We start from the raw sequence: 12474 nt of genomic DNA, 5'->3' as shown, positions 1-12474 counted from the left end.
CACCCCACAAAAAATGGCACCCAATGGACCAGTATTGCAGCCTGCAGAAATAATTTATATATTTTGGAAAAGGACCCCAGACACCCTATGACAGCTTTGGTATGATGGTATGAAGTGACATCATACCATCTGGTATGGTATAACAGGACATGGTATGGTATGGTGACATGGTATTGGTATGGTATGGTAACATGGTATTGGTATGAGTGGGGTATGGTATGGGTTTTCCATTCCATGGTACCATGGTATTGGTATGGAGCTCATATACCACCCCGGAATGGGTACCCCCAAGGTACCCTAAATCAAGGAATTGATGTACCTCATAGGTACCCAAAAATGGGTGACTGAAGTGACTTTTCCAATTTTCATTTTCATGGATTTATTTATTTCAATCAGATTCAGAGACATTAGATTCTGCATGTTGTTCATCCAAACCCAAGTCTTCATCATCACCATTAATCTCCTGAGACTTTGCTTTGTGTTTCTGTTGAGTGAGGACATGCTTTGTGTGATAAAACAACATTGCATGTAAAAACCAGTTGAAATTGGCTCAAATCCACCAAGCCATGCATTCAATTGTTCACATACTTGGGTATTGAATGCTCGCTTAGCATGTGGACGACCATTGTCATCAAATTCAATGATGACAAGGTTTGGAGCTGAACCATCACCAGGAGAAGGATTGCAATATGTTCAGCAAAGAAAATCAGTTACACGATGGGTAATATAGTGGAAAGTATCAACAATAAATCTTGTTGTGTGTTTCCATATTGCATCCCAACTTCCATTGCTAACAGCAGTTCTAAAAACTTGACATGCTTTGTCAATACAGATATAGTCAGGGCGAGATTCTGGGGTTGGATAAACAGCCTCTAAAAAGCGCAAAATATTTGTTGTTGACTCAGACCTATCAAACTTTGTCCATGCAATTACAACACCACATGGTGCACAAATGGTTTCCACACAGTAGAATCATGCTGGACTAAAATAGTTAGGAGGTAAAGGTGGTTCCTCATTAGCATCATCATGGCACTGTGGGTTTGGTCCTCTTCTTTGTGGATTCCAAGGTTGAGCTTCCCCAGGCCTTTGTAACATTCTCTGAATACCTGAACAAGTTTGATGAGTTTGATATTTTGTAAATTTTTGCCACTCTGCCTGATGTCCTTCACATGCAGAGGTGTCTCCAAATCTGTCGTTTGTACAGTCACGTACAAGGCATCAGGACCCATATTCTTCATTGTGCACATCACACAATGAGGCACCATGAGAATTTGAAAGATCATTTACACAATCATCAATTGCACAATGCTATAAATGTCAAGTTAGTAATTATTATAGTCAGAATAACCTTTAAATGATTCACTGTTGGTCCCATAACAACTCCATCAAGTACAACCATTGTGACATTTCTTTTGTCAACATCCATATCATCATCAGAGTTATCCTGAGAGGTAGGAGATGCTGGGTGTGGTTGTGGTGGAACTCTGTTATCTTCTGCCAAGGGTGGTACAGCTTGATTTTCATCAACTCCCACTACAGCTGCAGGATCATTCATAACAGCATCACTAGCTTTTTTATATGGCTGACTACATTCACTGCATGCATGCTGATCTGCTGCTCTGATAATTCCCTGTTCCCCTAAAAGATCAAATGCCTGTGTGGTGACTTCTGTTATGTTCAAAGGATCATTGAGTTCTAGGTCAATCTTGGATTCTGCTGCAATTGTGCACAAAGAATCTTGTACAAAGGCCTGCCAAATGTGAGCACGGGATAGATTTGTTGACTTTGTTCCATAGGTAACATTCCAATATTGTGAATATGCAGAAGCAGAGCCATGGAAGCTATATATTGCATTGATCACAGAGCTTGAAAACAATCAATCCACCCATAGATTACTGCCAATTTTTAGATACTTTGCTGAGTTGAGGTAAACTCGCTTTGGTTGCTTAGCTCCACCAAACTCATGAAAAAATCGTTCATGATCTGCAGAATAAGATGTTTCACAATCTGGACATTTTGCTGTCAAAACTGAAACCTTTTTATAGATTTTGTGATCTTTAATCAATGTCACTGAGGGTATGTCACATTTCCGTGTGGCTTGCACCAGTGATCTGGGCTTACATGTTGCTGTTCCACACACTAGTGATCCTGGACATATCATATGAACAGGCTGAATAGCTTTCTGGGAAACAGGAAGTAGCTTTCCCATGTAAGCATCTTGGTCATCATATGGAGTTAAATTCAATTTGACAGCCATATCATTAAGCTTTCCTGCAACCAGCTTGACCTTGTCATGGGGGGTTGAATCATCCTCGTCTTCATCATTATATAAGAAAATAGCTGTGGAGCCCAATTGATCAATCAATGCCCTAGCTAAAGCAATCATCCATCCAGTGGTCTGAGTCTTGTTTTCACCTTGGAATTCTGGGTGTTGCTGTCGAAAATAGAGATTCAACAAGTCCACGTTTTCTGTAATTGTGCATAAAAGGGTCAAGACAGTTGCCAAAGAGATGTTAGATCCAAAGGTTGATTCAATAATTTGATTAAATGCAGAAAAAGATATATCTGGGAATGGGGTTTCAGTTCGTGCACCATGCACTAATGATGCCATCTGAAACCATATCAAAAGCCAGATTATAATCCAATGTTGACTCAACATAGAGAGTGTCATAAGACCAAAGCGAGTCAACCAAGAAAGAGCCACAAGGGAAAACCAAACAGAGCTACATTTACAAATTTTCACAATTTACATGTCAACGTAATAGTTCATAGGATAGAAACTTACACAGGTGAATTCTTCTTCGACTTTGCCTTTACCTTTGACTTCAACTTCAACTTTTTCCCTCCAGATGACTCATCTGATTCCTCCAAAGACTCCTTCCTCTCCTTCTTCCTTTTCTCCTGTTTAACACCTGACTTCTTTCCAGCACCTGAACTAGTAGCAGCCGACCTCTTTCCCTTCACCACATCTTTTCTTTTGAGCCATTCTGCCAAGTCCACAATAGTGTAATGATCAGGATCTTTGGTCTCAGCCCAAACTTCCGATTCAGATTCAGCATCTGAGCTGGCATCAAGCCATGCTTTCATCTGTGGATAATTTTGGGCACAGCTGAATAATGCCTTCCAGCTGGAGTAAAATTGACTTTTTGCGATGAAGACAGGAAACCAAGTCAACGAAGACAGGAAACCAGTGTTCAAGACCATGTTCAGTAAGATGGTCAGCCCACTCTTGGCTAGATCATAAACCTTGCATGGTTTTGGATGCATTTATCAATGCCTTGTACTTCAGATAAGTGTTGCAAAGGGTAGGAGTGAGTGAATGCAGATCCATAGAGATGTTCAAGAATGTAAAAAGTGCTTCCTTTTGAATGGTAGTCAGGGTAGATGGACCCTCAGAAGCTACTCGGCCACTCGATTGGCCAGATATCAACAAAGACTGGCGAACTGCAGCAGGCAAGGAAGGAGAACGAGATGACCTAGAATGAGACTTTGACAAAGAACTGGAGCGATGGGAGAGAAAAGATGGGGGAATAGCTGAAGCAACCTCAGGATCAGATTCCTAGTGCATATTAACAAAGCAGATTATATAAATAATATAACAGAACTTACAAGAAAAATGGTTAGAGTTGGCCCAAATTCAGTTTTTTGCCACAAGTGAACCACTGAATCTTGAAATGCCAAAGCATCCCTAAATCTACCCTTGACTATCCATTTGCATTTCTGCTGATCCAAAATATATACACGATCATTGTTATCTGTCAGGAAGATAATCAAAATTTAGATTAAAAATTGTATTTGAAGTACTTACCGGACATTGGAGAATAATACTTTGCAACATGTTGAAGAAGGGGTGCCAAAGCCCCTTCAAATGGAATTGTAACTGCGATGACAGCTGTTTCATAAATATCTACAGTGGTGGGTCGGGTATCGGAAGGGAATAAGTTGACAGTGCCCTCAATATCAATAGAAGTGTCATCCCCAGCTGCATCAAAATCACCGATGTTTGGGGCATTTCCAAGAGCCCTGCCACGAATAGTGGCTCCATATGGTTTAGATGCTCCACTAGATCTAACTAATTGAGAACCACTAGAACCTCCAATAGCCTTAACAATGCGGGCCCGGCCACGCTGAGATGACTGTCCATGAGGAGGACTGTGCATTTTCACATCCAAAATACTATCATCAGAAGCATCAACAGTAGCAGTGATAGGTTCACTGGGCTGAGTTCGCTTAGCTCTAGAAGGTGGACCTATGCGAACAGTAGCAGACATAATCTTGGCACTCTGGCCACCAGTATCATTATCAGAGTCAGAGTCACTATAATCCCCACTGACAGCCTGAGACCGAGAATTATTACTAGCATCATTGTCAGAGGTAGTATCAATCTTTGCAGCAGTCAGCTCAGGTTCACGATCAACACGAGTACGACTGCTAGAAACAGTAGGTCCAGGAGGCAGCACAGAACCAACATGTGAATGAGCAGGGCGTTCAGGAGGTGCAACAGAGGTGCCCGCAGCAAGTAGCTTTCGCTCAATCCTGTAAACCAATTATCCCATTAGTTATGAATTTTCAAATTAAAAAAACAGAATAAAACAAGAGAAACTAAAATACACACGGCTGAAGATGAGCAGGAGTGCCCTTGGCATTCTCAATTGTGTCTTCATGCTGACGATCAGCCCATGTCTTCCTACTGCAAGTGGTGAGGGAGCTAAAAGAGACAAGAGAAAAATAAACAAATACGTGTTTTTCCCCTTGGCCCCAGTTTTCTTCCTTTCCCCAGTCTTCCTCCCCTTCTTCCCCTTCTTCCCCCCTTTCTCTGCATCATTTTCCTCCTCCACAGCAATGGCAGCATCATCAACATCATCTTCACCATCATTCCCAACAGTCTTGATGTGTTTGGTAGCTGACTCGTCAGCATTGGATTGTTGTCGCTTCCGGCTGGTGGACTTGGGTTTGGTGGGCACAACAGGTAGAGCAGCAGTATGGTTGGCAGCTCATTGGTCACGGGCACTTATAGTTGGTGGTGGTTGGGAAGCAAGAGATGATATCAAAAGACGCCAACGTCAATCATGGGTCTAGGGTTCGGAAGGTTCTCCGAAGATACATAACCAAACAAATAAATAGGGTCCAGACTTGTCTGGACCCCATACATTAAAAAAATACATAACTATATGGTGGCCACGCCGCTGTTAGCGATGCGGCACCAGAGGGGAAGAATAAAAAAATATAAAAGCTCTACATAATATAACTAACTAAGCTAAAGAATAGATGACAACGACGAACGGCGAGCTCGCTGTTCGTCGTCTAGTTATGGCAACTGACCAGGTTTTCGTGTGGTCATGGCCTTCATGGTGATGTTGTTGTTGTTTGTAAGGACGTGGCAATCGTGGCATTTGTTAGCAATGTGGTTTGGGATGAAAATGGGGCGGGTTGTGCTCACCGCGATAACGCAGACAAGAACGACGAATGATGACATGGTCGTCATTCGTCGTTTGGTAACCACGTCGCTGTCAGCGACGTGGCCACTTGGATTCCCCATTGTGTCTGGGTGGTGGTCGTGTCATGTTGTGTTGTGGCCATGTCGTCTTGCGTGTTGTGTTGCACGATGGCGGCGTGTTGCATGGTCGTGGTCATGTCGTGTTGCGTGGTGGTCGTTGTGCTGTTGTCGTGCGTGTCATCCTTCGTGTGGTAACATGGCTAGTGGGCCGGGTTGTTCACTGAGTAAATAATGACAACAAACGACGACACCGATGTTGTTGTTCGTTGTCTGGTTCACGTTCACGTCAGCGGCGCCATGGTTCATGTAATAGAAAGGGACTGAGGTGGAGGGAACTCACATGATAAATGATGATGGTGGATGGTGAACAGCACCATCCACCGTCTGGTTGCCACGTCGTGTACTGCGACGTGGCACCTGAATTCCATATCCGACGCTGAGGTGGTATCTGCATATGTGTCAGAAAAGTAGGGGGAGTGGAGGGGTGCTACTTAGCTGGTACCCTGGCAGCACTTTCCATCCCTTGAATGACGACTCCTGGTTGTCGTTCGGGTCATCTGGTTAGCCCCGTGTATGGGCACAACATATGTCATCGCGTGGGCACCCATTTTCCGTGTGACATGGCATCACCTGGGTAGTTAGTGGGCGTATGGTCCTCATTTCATTGTGTGGGCGCTTGTGTGCTGTGTGACGTAGTGTTGGCATGTCATTCTTGCTGCGTTGGGGGGTGTAGTGGTCGTTAGGCGGTGGGCGACGAATGTAGATGGTGGTGGTGCTCAGCTCTTCGCGTGGGCGCTCGTTCGTTGTGTGATGTGGTGCTCGTTTGTCGTCCTTGCTGCGTTGTGGGGTGCAGTGGTCGTCGAGAGCAGTGGGCGACGATTGTCATGGGCGTTGGTGAAGGTGGTGAGGCAGCGACACTGGATCGGCGTGGACGATGGTGGTGGGAGAGGAGTAGGGTTGAGGGTTGTTGACAACACCCAAATCGAGTCTTGGCAAATGCCGACGCTTGATTTGTGTGGGCGTTGTCAGCGTTCCATCAACGGATTCCGTTCCGGATGCATTCCGGACATCATTCCGTCCGTCTGATTCCAGGAACCATTCCAGCGGAATCGGAATTCCGTTCTGGATTCCTCGGAATTATTTGATCAATTTGGCAGGGCCCTCTGCCAAATTTGATTCCTCTGGAATTCCGGGAATTGCCCGGATTCCGCCGGATTCCGGCAGGAATCGGTGGAGGACAATAAAGACCTCCATTTCTTCTCTATTGACCAAGGCATTAGCAACAAAATGGTGATCTTTCAATAAGAATACAAACTTTTCTGCCTCGATCCCTGAGTACCCACTGCCAGTTCATCAGTGCTTGAATCTCCAGTTTGTGAATCTGAGCTGTGAAAAGATGGTGCCATGTTGTGTTGTCCACCGTTTACTCCAGTAGTCCAGATACGGCCATCGCTAAGGCATGAGTCTCCAACTTTGCGCTTGAGGTGGGTGGAGTGTTGAAAGGTATCACGGATGGATAAAGGAGGGAAGCTGGTGTCCTTTGGTGAAAGTCCAACCACAATCATGACCACTCTTGATGCATTGTAGCTGGATATTGCTAAGTCACGGCGGAACTTGGCATCTGTGTCAATAATTTCAGTGGTGTCAGTTTTTGAGGGGTGTACATCTTGATTTTTGACCAGAGAAGCAATTTTTCACCTATATGAGAGATTGATCAGCTCGAGCGAATCAAATTGTTAGTGATTGTAACTTCACTGAAGAGATTGAATGTAGAGTGCTTCATTCAGGAAGGCGGCTCCCATAATTTCACTGCCATGGCTGGGCATGGATTTTGTTCCCAATGAGGGCTGATTACTTGATGCAATGTGTTCAGCTGCATTCTCCATTCCTAGTAAAAATTGGTAGATGGTTGCTTGAGAGGGAACTGGAAGGCTTGAATGTCAGCAGATGAAGGTGTTAGTTTGGAGGCGAGAACTCCAACCTTTACCCGGATTGTGTCGGTAAACACATTCAATCTCCTTTTTTTTGTTGCGAAACCGACTTTGATGATCATCCTGATTCCATATGGCAATCCTATCTGAGTACATAGCAGAGAGGCTACGAAAGTGCTCATGCTTCTGGATGAACAACATTTTGGCATTGGTGATATTGGTATAGAGCAATGCGGCTAAGGTAACGTCAGTCTCATGTCAATGAATATGATGGAATGTTGCTTCATACACATAATAGCCGTCTTCTTCCAGTTCCAGTCGCTGTGGTGATTGATGAGAGTGTCTCAGTGATGGCCATTGTTCATCTGTCGTCCGAGCTGGTTGGACTCGGCCCAGTAGTGTTCTGCTGTTTCACCATGAAAGTGGCTGGCGTTCAGAATGTAGGCTGACACAAAGCAATACATGCAGTTGTCCTTGTGATTTTGTACATGGACGAGTGGGATGAGCCAGCGAATTTGTTCTATATCGGAGACAAGATCTGGGAAGTGTTGTTGAAAGTGGTCAACAGCCTTAACCCAATAAGCACAGGATATGTCATAGGAAACCAGGTGGTTGCAGCTTGTGAGGAAATCAGCATCAATAGTTGTGGTACCCCGGTTCCAATGTTGCCTTATTGAATGAGCAAGGGCATAATCTGTATTTGCAAACCTGCCATCACAAGTTAAGACTTTATACAGGCCTGAGGAGCAACACATACTTTTCGCCAAGTTGAAGGTCGACACTTGATTTGATGAAAACATGCAGGCATTGGATGTTCACAATCCCGGTGATGTCCATGTTCTTGAATTTCTTTCTATTTTGCTTGTTGACAGCATTGAGGTGAGCACAAGCTGTTTTCTATGACATGGGTGAGTCGCCAGAATATCCCTGAGCAAGTAAAGACCAATTACCTCTTCCGGTGGAGCAGGCTTCTTTTGTAAATCCAGTAGATACTGCTGGTACTCTGCTTCATCAGGAAAATAAGCCTTTCCTGTGAAAAGTGAGACATCATCGGGATCAATGTTCTTCGCAAACTTGTTTGCATGGTGATTCCAATCTGCCGTGTCTTGTGTTTGATTTAAATGGCTAATCAAAATCAAGATGTATAAAAGTCAAAGTGTCATCATATTTTAGTATAAGACTTACCAAAATTCAGCTGGTGTTTGCTTCCACCCTATCTCCATGTTAAGTCCAAGCTCCGGACACGAAGGGCAGTATACCATCAGGTTCCCCAGAGGACGATCAGATAGGAGCCGATCAATCCCATGTGCTTGTCCGAGACACTTGGTAGCCGTGATTATGCGATAGACCCACATGACGGACGGAACTGAGAGTAAGGGTTCTTTGATAGGTTGTATGAATATTGGGTAAAGATGACAGAGGTAGTAAGCAACTTACTGCAACTTCATGTGCAAAGGCGTTGTCAGTCAGTCGCTGTAAAGCGCCGATGAAATCATATGCTGATTCTTTCGATTCTAAGTGATGAATGTGAAACTGCTTGAGAATGTTGAATGTAAAGGCCATAGTTGGCCTGTCGACAGTTGCTGGAAATAGCCTTTCTTTCATGAGCTGATCCACCTGATCCACATCAGCACAACCACAGAAGCGGATTTTTGTCTCATGGATGCCATCGGTGTCGATGGCCTGGAAGAGGATCATGCTCTGACTTGCTGGATTGGGGCAGGATGCACTGTGATGACCAAGCTGGTGTGCATAGCCTTCAGGTCGCAAACGCGAAATGTCTTGACGAACAAAAAAGAGCTGTTCCTAAATGGGAGAGCATGGTGTGCAATGATATAACACTCCGCACATGATGTGCTGTAGGCTGTGCAATCATCACACTGAACTAGATGCTTGCCTTTGCCGCAAGAGCAGGTGTCGGAGGCGACAAGATTAGCCTCATGAATGAGCATATTCTGAATGAGACATGGGATGATAGCAATGAATGATTCTAACAGTTTCGAGGTCTAAAATCATGAGTGAGACAGGCGACCTTTCACAAGATGAAACTTACCTGTGTTTTCTTCCTCGAAAAGTCGTCCTCTGGCTGGGATGACTTCATTTCGTCGGGTTGTAAGCTCTCGGAAGGCAGTGGTGTCAAATCTTGGGGCAAATGTCGAGCAAGGAGTTGAGGTATGTTTGGGAGTGCAAATGTTGTGGTTTCACATCCTGCGTTAGTTGTAATGTTGTGTGTGGCAGGATGAGATTGTTTCATGGTGTGCATGTTTGCCTCGTCCCAGATTCCAGCGAGTGCTGCATTTCTTTTCTTCAAATTGATGTGTTTCACTTTGCTTACAAGTGGATAACAAGTCATTCAAAGTGGCCAGTGGCCAGGGCCACCACTGGTTCCTGTGCAGATTAGGCCACCAATGATATGTGTTGCATGGGGATGACCATGTAAGTAGTGTTCGCAAGTTCAGTTCAGTCCGGTTTTTTGCCCCCAAAACGCGCAACCGTGGACCGCAACCGGTCTAGGACCAACCCAGATATTGAGGGAACCGAACCGAACCACCTAGGACCGGTCTATTTCGGTCTATGGAGCCGGTTCAGACCGATCCAGACCGGTTTTTTTGCGTATAATTTATTATACCAATATAAACCATTTGTATCTTGACTATTATTACTCTGAAAAATAAACGGGTTATATGAAATAGTAAAGCATGTAAATACCCGTCATTCTACCAATTTTGAAGAGATTTAATGAAGATTTGACATAGCTATAACTGAAACCGAATTACATCTCGTAGAGACTCGGGTAAAATATGGATTTGGTTATATCTTTCTCAATTCTTAACCGTTTTTGATGAAACAAAAACCCAATAAAAGGTAATAAACGTGGTTACAAGGGTATGTAACGCACGTGACCGTTTAACCGGTTGCAACCGATCAAAACCGGTCTTTGAACGGTTTTAATATATTTTCGAAATGAGGCAACCGGCAACCGGACCAACCCCAAATTGGGGCAACTGCAACCGAAAAAAAGACCGGACCATGGTCCGGTTCAGTTCGGTCCACCGGTTTTTTGCGGTCCTATGGACTGAACCTTTAAACACTACATGTAAGTGTAAAACACACAAACAAGGATCAAGCTTGTCGGGAAAACCCTAAACACCGTATTGTCTTTGGCATGGAGATAGAGCAGCAGAACATGTAAATACAAGAGCAAGAACATGGATAGGCATGGAAGCAATAGCACAAATAATAGACAAACATCTGACACTAGCTGATAAAATGACATTATTCCTAGCACTGAGTATACACAGTGGTGGTTTGAAAGATTGAAGAAGTTGAATTGTCACATGCAACTACTATTGACAAGTATGAAAAGGAGTCATGTGACACAAAAGCTTAGCAATGGAAAGTAAATAATGTAGAAGATGGATAAGTATGAAGATCCCATATCTGCCAGCCATGCATGGCACCCACCTCTGCAAAGATGCAAGGAGCAATCTCAAATCTTGCTAAAATACACCTGCATCTGGTCTCTTTCCCTCATTATTCCTCTCTTTGGATTGATCAGTGACTGAGATCACAGCTGGGTCATTGTCATTCCAGCTCACTATACGACTTTCATTGACAGCTCCCACATTTAACACACATATCATCCATTAGACCACACAGATTTGGAATACCACTAGAGTAAAATTAGAACAAATAGGGAGATGATGATGGGGTAATGTTTACATGGTCTGTGCACATTTCCTAATATAGTAATTACTAAGAATATAGCCAAAAAGTCAGAAAAATGAGAAAAGAAAATCACATAATGGAAATGGTTATTGATAATGTTGATGTATTGTTTACTTGGTCTGATTTCATCTCATAGACACCTATTTTTTCTGATAAATACATCATATAGCTATTCATATTGTATATCATGTGGTATAATTGTATGATTTGACATGTGACATCAGCATGTGATATGATAGTCATGTGATATGATGGTCATGTGATATGATGGTCATATGACATAGTGATGTGATGTGATGTGATGTGGTCATGTGATGTAGTCATGTGACATGGCATATGATGTATCATGTAATAAAACTATGTGATGCAGTCATATGATCTCTTTTTCCAGCCAGCAAAGATTTTAGCACTTATCCAGTATTTATACCAGGACAGTCCCTGTGACTACTAAAATTGCAAAATAAAGAAAGTATTGCATTTTCACATAACAAATTGTGATAAAATAAGAAATAAATGGAGGTAGTGCTCACGATTAGTAATAATATTAAGTACCATCTACATGGTGTGTGCACCTTTCTTAATATGGTAATTAATATAAATATATCCAAAAAATCAAAGAAAAAGAAAAAAAGTAATAGGGTGTTATTGATGGTCTGTGCACATTTTTTAAGAAAGAATTATATGCAAAAACCAGAAAGAAAAAACAAAAGGAATAGACTGTTGTTGACAACATTGGGGTACTCTTTATATAGTTTGTCACAACATCAGAAAAAAGAGAGGAAAAAAGAATAGACTGTTGTGGACATATTTTCAAATAGAGTAACTAATAAAAGATAGTTAGACATAGGAATGGATTAAGAACAGAAATTAGAAAATAATAGTAGGTAGTAATCACAATATACTTCAAAAAGAAAATGAAGGTGCAGCCCCTAAAAGGGATAATAATACTAATAGGCAACAAAAATTAGTGATAGCCCACAAAAGTTAGTTTTAGATTATTCCTATTATAGTCCGAATTCTGGTGGCTTCTAGTCATTCCTTTGGTGGGGGCATCTTGGAGCTGGCTCTGTCTGACACAATCAGTTTGAAATGGATTAGCTACAGACATTAGTTAAAATTCAGTAAGTAGGGCTGGTCTATTATAGACAATTATCAATATAAAGTCAACATAAGAGCAGTCAGTAACAACCTTTATCATGTGATGAAGCAGAACTTAGAGGCTATAACTGTATAACAAATAGGTGAATTACCAATAGATACAGTTGTATGAAATATATAAACTGCATTGGAGGTTCGAGGGATACTTCATTGAGGTGT

The 12474-nt window shown here is 42.7% G+C and overlaps 2 protein-coding genes across 2 annotated transcripts; both read right to left on the bottom strand.

The window, feature by feature from the left end:
- Positions 1-1024: 1024 nt before the first annotated feature.
- Positions 1025-5539, bottom strand: LACBIDRAFT_322487 (uncharacterized protein; the record flags this gene model as incomplete). Its single annotated transcript, XM_001875529.1, has 14 exons — positions 1025-1106; positions 1213-1232; positions 1288-1308; positions 1349-1841; positions 1914-1983; positions 2122-2565; positions 2600-2723; positions 2818-3233; positions 3391-3559; positions 3610-3755; positions 3809-4536; positions 4616-4708; positions 4741-4993; positions 5323-5539. The coding sequence occupies 14 exons, from the start codon at positions 5537-5539 to the stop codon at positions 1025-1027; spliced, it is 3276 nt and encodes a 1091-aa protein (XP_001875564.1).
- A 2233-nt stretch (positions 5540-7772) lies between these two features.
- Positions 7773-9691, bottom strand: LACBIDRAFT_322486 (uncharacterized protein; the record flags this gene model as incomplete). Its single annotated transcript, XM_001875528.1, has 8 exons — positions 7773-8136; positions 8186-8325; positions 8379-8553; positions 8614-8641; positions 8782-8809; positions 8866-9209; positions 9278-9434; positions 9482-9691. The coding sequence occupies 8 exons, from the start codon at positions 9689-9691 to the stop codon at positions 7773-7775; spliced, it is 1446 nt and encodes a 481-aa protein (XP_001875563.1).
- Positions 9692-12474: the final 2783 nt, after the last annotated feature.

Source organism: Laccaria bicolor, genomic scaffold (genome assembly GCF_000143565.1).
Source record: "Laccaria bicolor S238N-H82 LACBIscaffold_3 genomic scaffold, whole genome shotgun sequence".
Classification (NCBI taxonomy): Eukaryota; Fungi; Basidiomycota; class Agaricomycetes; order Agaricales; family Hydnangiaceae; genus Laccaria; species Laccaria bicolor.
This window is presented reverse-complemented; position numbering and strand designations above follow the sequence as displayed.